The sequence below is a fragment of the Neovison vison genome, chromosome 12, assembly GCF_020171115.1.
Source record: "Neovison vison isolate M4711 chromosome 12, ASM_NN_V1, whole genome shotgun sequence".
Lineage (NCBI taxonomy): Eukaryota > Metazoa > Chordata > Mammalia > Carnivora > Mustelidae > Neogale > Neogale vison.
The window spans coordinates 129,240,353-129,249,279 of NC_058102.1; the positions used below are offsets into that span (position 1 = coordinate 129,240,353).

An 8,927-nucleotide genomic window follows, 5' to 3' on the forward strand; every position below is an offset into this window, starting at 1 on the left:
AAGTCAGAAAAGAATATGAATACTAATCTTTTATCTGTTAACTAAAAGTGTGATCACTGATAATAACTAATTTGAGAAGCTTCCTGGTAATGTGTAACTTCAGTTGGCCATGGGATAGCTTCCATAATTTGACCCATTTTGCTGTGGTATGAATAAAGTCCTCAAAAATTGACTAGAAGAAGTCTCTAGCTTCCTTAGTAGGCATGTATATGAACCTTATGATTTCTATATGATCTATTCAGACCTTTCCAGTAAATGACAATGATCCTTCTGGTCTTAACTTGTTTTGACTACTGCTCATTAGAGTCTCATGTAGCTTTTTAAAATTTGTGTGCCTTGTATAACCAGGAGTTGCATGTATTCCAGAATTCGTTTACCCAAGGAAATTATTCCCTCTTAGAATTCCAGTGTTTGCTCTTAGTGGTATTTTTATATTGCTTCTTTTCCACTTTCCACTGTTTATATTATGACATACTCTTTATTTAATACTTGATCTTAGACTCTTATCCTCAACAATTACTCTTCACCTTTAACAATTCAAACTATTAGCTGACTGTGTAGCTGCACCGAGCTTTATGCTTACTGCCTCGCTGGCACAAAAATGGGTGTCTAATAATGAAACATTATTTTAAAAACATATTCTAACCAGAAATGTAGAATGTGGCATACTCTTGCTTTTGCAACATGCTCAATTATATATCAGATTTCAGTTGGTGGGATGACATTAATCAGAAACACTTATTAAATAACTGAATGAATCCTAACCCTTACCTTAGTATTTACAAGGACAGGAATGAGACCCAGATTCTGAACTAAATTTCTAATTAAGTCCTGATGATGCTCTTCAACAAAATTTCAGTAAATATAAGTAAAAACCCAAAATATTTAGCTCTTAAAATAGAATACTGTGAATTTACTTGAAACACAGTAATCATTTCAGCTGGGCTTCAGAAAAGAAAGGAAGACTTCAGGGAGACCCTTACCACTAAAGGCTTTAAAAAACAATCAGTCAGAAATGAAAAATGCAATAACTAGGACTGGAAACAGGTTTGATGCAATGAACACAAGGCTGGAAGAATCAGAGGAAAAAAATAAGTGACACAGAGGACAGAAAAATGGAAAATAATGAAGCTGAACAAAAGAGAGAAAGAAGAATTAGGGAACATGAGAACAGACTTAGGGAACTCAGTGATTCCATCAAACATAGTAACATTGGTATCACTGGAATCCCAGAAGTAGAAGAGACAAAAGGAGGCAGAAAATTTATCTGAGGAAATAATAGCTGAAAATTTTCCTAATCTGGAGAAGGAAACAGATATCCAGATTCAGGAGGCACAAAGAATTCCCATCAAAATCAACAAAAATGGGCCAACACCAAGACGTATTGTAATTAGATTTGAAAAATACAGTGATAAAGAAAAAAAATCTTAAAAGGAGCAAAACAAAATAAGTCCTTAACTTATAAGGGAAGACGCATAAGGCAAATCTGCAGATTTCTCAACAGAAACTTGGCAAGCCAGAAGGGAGCAGCATGATATACTCAAAGTGCTGAACAGGAAAAAATCTGCAGCCAAGAATAGTCTATCCAGCAAGGCTATCATTCAAAATTGAAGGAAAGATAAATATTTTCCTAGACAAACAAGAGCTAAAGGAGTTTGTGGCCACTAAACCAGCCCTGCAAGGAATATTAAAGGGGATTCTTGGAGTACAAAGGAAAGACCAAAACAGACAAAGAAAGGAACAGAGAAAATCTCCAGAAACAAAGACAAAACAAGCAATAAAATGGCACTAAATACATATCTACCACTAATTACTCTGAATGTAAATGGACTAAATGCTTCAATCAAAAGACAAAAGGTGTCAGAATGGATTAAAAAACAAGACCCATCTATATACCACCTATGAGAGACTCATTTTAGACCTAAAGACATCTGCAGACTGAAGGTGAGGGTACGGAGAAATATTTGTCATGCAAATAGATGTTAAAAGAAAGCCAGAGTAGCAATACTTGTATCAGACAAACCAGACTTCAAAAAAAAGATTGTAACAACTGATGAAGAAGGGCACAGTATCATAATAAAAGGGATGATCCAACAAGAAGATCTAATAACTGTAAATATTTATGCACCCAACATGGAAGCACCCAAATATATAAAATAATAACAAACATAAAGAAACTAAGAGATAATAATACAATTATAGTAGGGAATTTTAACACACCACTTACATCATCTGAACAGAAAATGAACAAGGAAACAATGGCTTTGAACGACACACTGAGGAATGCGTGGGTGCCTCAGTTGGCTAAGCATCTGCCTTCAGCTCAAGTCATGATCCCAGGGTCCTGGGATCAAGTCCTACATCAGGCTCCTTACTCAGCAGGGAGCCTGCTTCTCCCTCTGCTTGTGCTCGTGTGCCCTTTCTCTGACAAATAAATAAATAAAATCTTAAAAAAATTAATGACACACAGGACCAGATGGACTTAACAGATATATTCAGAACATTCCATCCTAAAACCGCAAAACACACATTCTTTTCAAGTGCACATGGGGCACTCTGCAGAACAGATCACACTTTAGGTCACAAATCAGGCCTCAACAAGTACAAAAAAGACTGAGATCATACCATGCACATTTTATGACCACAACACTATGAAAAATGAAGTCAACCACAAGAAAAAATTAGGAAAGACCACAAATACAGGACATTAAACATCCTACTACTAAATGAATGGGTCAACCAGGAAATCAAAGAAGAAATACAAAAAATACATGGAGATAAGTGAAAATGAAAATACAGTGGTCCCAAATCTTTGGGATGCAGCAAAAGCAGTCCTAACAGGCAAGCACATAACAATACAGCCCCACCTCAAAAAGCATGAAAAATCTCAACTTAAACAACATAACTTTACACCTAAAGAAGCTAGAGAAAGAAGAACAAAGTAAGGCTAAAGTCAGCAGATAGAAGAAAACAATAAAGATTAGCACAGAAATAAATGACATAAAACTAACAACAAAAAACCCCACAAAAACAAAAAAGAACCCTAATAGAACAGATGAAAACAGGAGCTGGTTATTTGAAAAAAATTAATTGACAATACCCTGATCAGACTTATCAAAAAGAAAAGGACCCAAATAAATAAAATCACAAATGAAGAAAAAGAGCAACAACACCACAGAAACATAATTATAGGAGAATACTATGAAAACTGATATGTCAAAAAATTGGACAATATGGAAGAAATGGATAAATTCCTAGAAACATGTAAATTCTCAAAACTGAATCAGGAAGAAATAGAAAATTTGAACAGATCAATAACCAGCACAGAAATTGAATCAGTAATTGAAAATCACACAACAAACAAAAATCCAGGGCCAGATCGCTTCACAGGCAAATTTTACCAAACACTTAAAGAAGAGTTAATATCTATTCTTCTCAAACAATTCTAAAACATAGAAAACTTCCAAATTCATTTTATAAGGCCAGCATTACCTTGATATCAAAACCAGGTAAAGACTCCAACAAAAAAAGAAAGCGATGGACCAATATTCCTAATGAACCTGAATGCAAAAATTCTCAATAAAATACTAGCAAACTGAATCCAACAGAACATTAAAAGAATCATTCACCACGATCAAGTGGGATTTATGCCTGGGCTGCAAGGGTGGTTCACTATTCTCAAATCAATCAACATGATACACCACATTCATAAAAGAAAGGACAAGAATCATATGATCCTTTCAGTAGATGCAGAAAAGGCATCTGGCAAGGTACAACATCCATTCATGATAAAAATCCTCAACAAAGTAAGCTAAGAGTGAACATACCTCAAGATAATAAAGCCCATATACAAAAGTGCCATAGCTAATATCATCCTCAATGGGGAGAGTTTTTCCTCAATGGTCAGGAACAAGACAAGGATGTCCACTTTCACTACTATTATTTAACATAGTATTGGAAGTTCTAGCCACAGCAAACACACAGCAAAAAGAAAGGAAAAGGCATCTAAATTGGCAAGAAAAAAATAGAATTTTCAGATGACATGACTTTATGTAGAAAACCCAAAAGATTCCACACAAAAATTGCTAGAACTGATACATGAACTTAATAAGGATACAAAATCAACATACAGAAATCAGTTACATGTCTATACATCAATAATGAACCAGCAGAAAGAAAACCAAGGAATCAATCTCATTTACAACTGCACCAAAAACCACAAGATACCTAGGACTAAATCCATCCAAAGACGTGAAAGACCTATACTCTGAAAACTGTAAAACACTGATTAAAGAAAGTGAAGATGACACAAAGAAATAGAAAGACATCCCATGCTCATGGATTAGAAGAATAAATATTGTTAAAATGTATCACCCAAAGCAATCTACACACTTAATGTAATTTGTATCAAAATAACAGCATTTTTCACAAAGCTAGAACAAACAATCCTAAAATTTGTATAGAACCACAAAAAACCCTGAATAGCCAAAGCAAACCTGAAAAAGAAAAGCAAAGCTGGAGGCATCACAATTCCGGACTTCCAAGTTATATTACAAAGCTGTAGTAATCAAGACTGGCACAAAAACAGACACATAGATCAATGGAACATAATAGAAAACCAAGAATGAACCCACGACCATATGGACAAATCTTCAACAAGGAAAGAATATCCACTATTTTCTTGACTTGAAAGAGACTGTCTTTTTCTTGGTTTGCCTCCTACTTCACTGGCTGTTCTTTCTCCACGGCCTTTGCTGGTTCTCCCACATCTCCCTGACTCAAAGTTTGGAATGCCCATGGCTTACCTCCCAGACCTCTGTTTTTCTTACTTTCACCCTCCCTGTTAAACTTACTCAGTTTTGCGGCTTCAAATTGCCTTTTAAGTGCCAATGACTCTCAGATTTATAGCTATAGCTCAAATCTTTCTCCTTATAACTCCAGACTTATATAACCGTCTATATTCCAGATCCATTTGAATGTTTAACATTTAATTTAGCATGACCAAAACCAAATTTCTGATTTCAACGGGGACTGCTTCTATATCAGGCTTCTCCATCTCAGTAATAACAACGGCAATTAGACAAGTATTTATATAATTACTGAGGCCAAAAGCTTTAGATTATCCTCAACTTTTTCCCCTTCATATCCCACATTCAAACAATCAGTAAAATTCTGTCAGCTCTTTGTTCCAACTAAATCTACAATTTGACCAGATCCGTTCTACATTCTACATCACAATTATCCCACTAAGTAACTAATGACATACAGACACTCCTCAAACAATAACCATTCTGAAATTTAAGTCAAATCATGTACCTCTTCAGTTCAACCGCCAACATGGATCCCCAACTTACTTATACATAATAGCCGAGGTCCATGACTCTGATGTCATCTCATGTTACTGTCCCCCTGGTTCACCCTGCTTCAACTGTACTGTCCTGGGTTCCTCACTTTTTCTCCAATATCATGCAAGCTCTTACCTCAAGGGTTTAGCATACACCATTTGCCTTTCTTGAATGCTCTCCCCAACTTGTCAACATGACTCAACCCTTACTTCCTTCAGAGGCCTTTTCTGAACACCTGACTTATATTTACTTGTTTGGTTGTTTCCAATTATTTCCCCCTACAAAACGTGAGTTTCATGAGGTTAGAGGTTTTTTTTTTGTACCAGTCAATTTTCAGTGCTTAAAATTTAGCAGACACCAAATAAATTTCTGTTGAGTTAACAAAACTGATGAGTGTACAGAACCAGGTAACAACTCTGAGTAACCTATTTACTTTGTCCTGATCCCTCATGTCTGGATAGTCACCAAAGGACTGATTGGCTCTGGCCTGAAAATTACACATTAAGAACCAAAAAGAGGCTGCATTTGTCTCTACCAAATATCTGGTCCGCTAAAATTCTTTCAAAAAAGTTACTATTCAATGTAATGTAAACAACTTGTTCCAATCAGTGTCTCTGCTTGGGTAGGATAAAATTTCTTCTGGCATTCCTTCCAATTTCAACACTGCTAGGTAAGAGAAACAGATTAAAATGATTTCCTGGATCCTTCTTTTCGAATTCTATTTTGACATGGAATCTTCTTGATCATCTATGCTTCTTTATTTTCCCATCCTTGTCCATACAGGGAAGTGCTCTAGTTATTCACACTGCCTAATTAACTCTGAAATTAAACTAGATGAAACTGTAAGTGAAAATTTTATGAGGGTTCACATGCAAGCTAGATTATATAATCTAAATTTTAACCTACTGCTACTAAATATCTGTGTTCTTTTAAAAGACCTTAATTTTCCATGAGTAACTGGAAAGCACCTTCAAGATCTCTGGACAAGTTATGTATAAGAGTCTCTCTAGGGGTCCCTGGGTGGTTCAGTACATTAACTGTCCTGCCTTTGCTCAGGTCATGATTGGGGGTGGGGGGGATGGGCAGGGACCTACTCAGCAGGGAGTCTGCTTCTCCTGTGTTCTCTCTCTCAAATAAATAAATGATAAATAAAATCTTTAAAAAGACTCTAGCTAGAGTTTAATCATGATAAATTCTAAAAAGGATTCTTGATATTAAAGATACTCACAAAAGTCTTCAGAGTTATATTTTCACTAATGATTTTTACACATATTGTAGTATCATTCACTCTGAAAATGAGGCATATTTTGTCTCCATGAGAAGCAAGTGGCACCAGGTGAAATGGCACCAGGTGAAGATAATGAATCTAGACATATCACACAATTGTTTGCAGGTGAGACTCTTAAGGCGAAATGCTTACTCTTTATAACTCTTACAAAAATGAAATTCTTAAAATCATTGTGCTGGGGTAAAAGCAATTTTATATTCCATTATTTTTCATTAAATGTAAATTTCCATTTAGTGTCAAACTCAATAATTCATACAAATTTATGATAGTTTATAGGGGGGAAAATGTACATTTCATATCTAGTCATGAATGACATCATATTCATATCTTGTCTAGGATGACAATTGTTGGTAAACCTTAATTTTTTTTTTACCCACATAACCATTCAAAGCATTTTTTGAAGGACTCAATCTGATTGTGTGAAATTCTAAATCTTTCACCCCATAATCCTTAAATTACTGAAATGCCATCTTCTCCTTGGCAGTAGGTTTCAGATAGAGACTGGATATCTACCCTCAATTAACCACTCCCAAGGTAGGAGTAAAGCGCAACAAACGAACTTTACAAGTTAGCCTCAAGCTAAAAAAGGAAAGAAAAGAAATGAAAGGAAAACAAAAAGAAAACGATTTTGTGCTACTGGTTGGGCTTCTCTTCCTGTAGCAGCACCCCAAAGTGCCTCCGATGCCCAGGAAACTTAAGAGCCTCTTTTACTCTAATTCTAGGACCAACTCGGTGGAGGCTTCAGGATCCTCCAGATTTCAAAACTGTGATAAGAACCCCTATCCAAAAGGCTAACCCCTATCCAAAAGGCTAAAAAGTCCAAAGTACAGGGCAAGGAAAACTTCTGCAACACAGACGCCGACCAAAACGCATTCCCTATCTTCCGGGAAAGGAAGAGGCAAGAAAGCAACTAAAGTAAGTGTAACTGGGTAGGTGAAAATTTAGGGAAGCCATGACTATTCTTTCCACATTCAGGGGACAGGAAAGGGAGGTGTAAACGATCTACCCATACTCCTCCTCCTTCTTTCTCCAACACAGCTGGGTGGAAGGATCTCCCCCAGAATGGCAGAGGTAAGAGAAGGTATCACCACCCCAGGCTGGTGGCACCGTCCAACCTGTCACTGAGACCGGAACTTGAGAAGAGGAGCACGGCGACGAGGAACGGAGGAAGGGGGCAAATTCTGCGGCTGGGGTTACGAGGAGACCCCGATGGGCCCAGGTGAGGAAGGCAGCCAGAGCCCAGGATGACCAGGTGCTGGCCGCGGCGCCTGGCTCCCTCGGAGGAAACAGGGTCAAAGCCCGCCCCACCCCCTCCTTTCTGCCCGGACTCGCACGTTTCTACCCCGGAGTAGCCCTAAGTAGGCGCAGCCCTCGGGCGAGCCGGCGGCCCCGCTTACCTGCTGCACCCCGAGGAACTGGTAGAAGTTGAGCTGCACCTCCTCCACCAAGTCAAATAACTCCAGGTCTCCGCTCTCCCAGCCGTGTGCCGGCCCTACGACCGCCAGTAGCAGCAGCAACAACAGCAGTGGCCGCGGTGGCGGCGGGAACGGGACTGGCCGACGCCAGCGGCGCCGAGAAAGCCGGGCCAGCCGGGAGCAGGTAGCCGTCATCGCGCTGGGCTCGGAAAGGTCACCAGCCACGCTGTGCCGTCGGCCGAGACCGGGGACGTGGCGGGCAGCGCGGGCTGTGGGGACAGTGCCTGTCAGTCAGAAGCACTGGCAGCCGCACGGAAGTCGCCCTCCCAGCGTCCCCGTCCCCCCGCCCCCAGCGGCTGGGCTAGGGCGGCAGGAGCGGGCGAACGCAGCCGCGGGTGGGCGGGCGGAGCGGCAGCCGGGTCCACCTACCGCAGACCCTCACCCCCAGGCCTAAAAACAGCTGTAAAGCCAGCGCCGGGCGCTGAGGTTGCAGAGGGGGAGAGGCTTCCCCTCGCCTCAGCCTATCCCAGGCCTCTCTTCCGGTGACATCACGTCTCCTAGCAACCGCGGGACGGTGGGCGGGGCCGGAAGTAGGGAAGCCGGGTGCCCCAGATCCCGGCCTCGGAGAAATGCGTTTTTGTCGCCGGCACACACTGAGGAGCTGTACGTTTATTTACACAGATTAAGGCACGTGGAATCATGTGTGTACCTAAGCCATCCCAAGTAAAAACTTCCCTAGAAACGTCTACCTTCTTACTCTCCTCCCCCATAGTGAAAACAAGGGCTTTATCTTAACACTGATTTGATTATGGCCTGTTTACAAACATTATATTATACTGTCAGCACATAAAGATATAGGAAGAATTGAACTCACGCCTG

At 39.8% G+C, this 8,927-nt stretch overlaps 1 protein-coding gene across 1 annotated transcript in view; it reads right to left on the reverse strand.

The window, feature by feature from the left end:
- DNAJC1 (DnaJ heat shock protein family (Hsp40) member C1) overlaps window positions 1-8,501 on the reverse strand; it is a 228,442-nt gene extending 219,941 nt beyond the window's left edge. The window contains exon 1 of the mRNA XM_044228968.1: window positions 8,031-8,501. Coding sequence (XP_044084903.1) covers window positions 8,031-8,243 — 213 coding nt within the window. The 5' untranslated portion in view covers window positions 8,244-8,501. The remainder of the gene's footprint in view (window positions 1-8,030) is intronic.
- Between the last annotated feature and the right edge of the window lie 426 nt (window positions 8,502-8,927).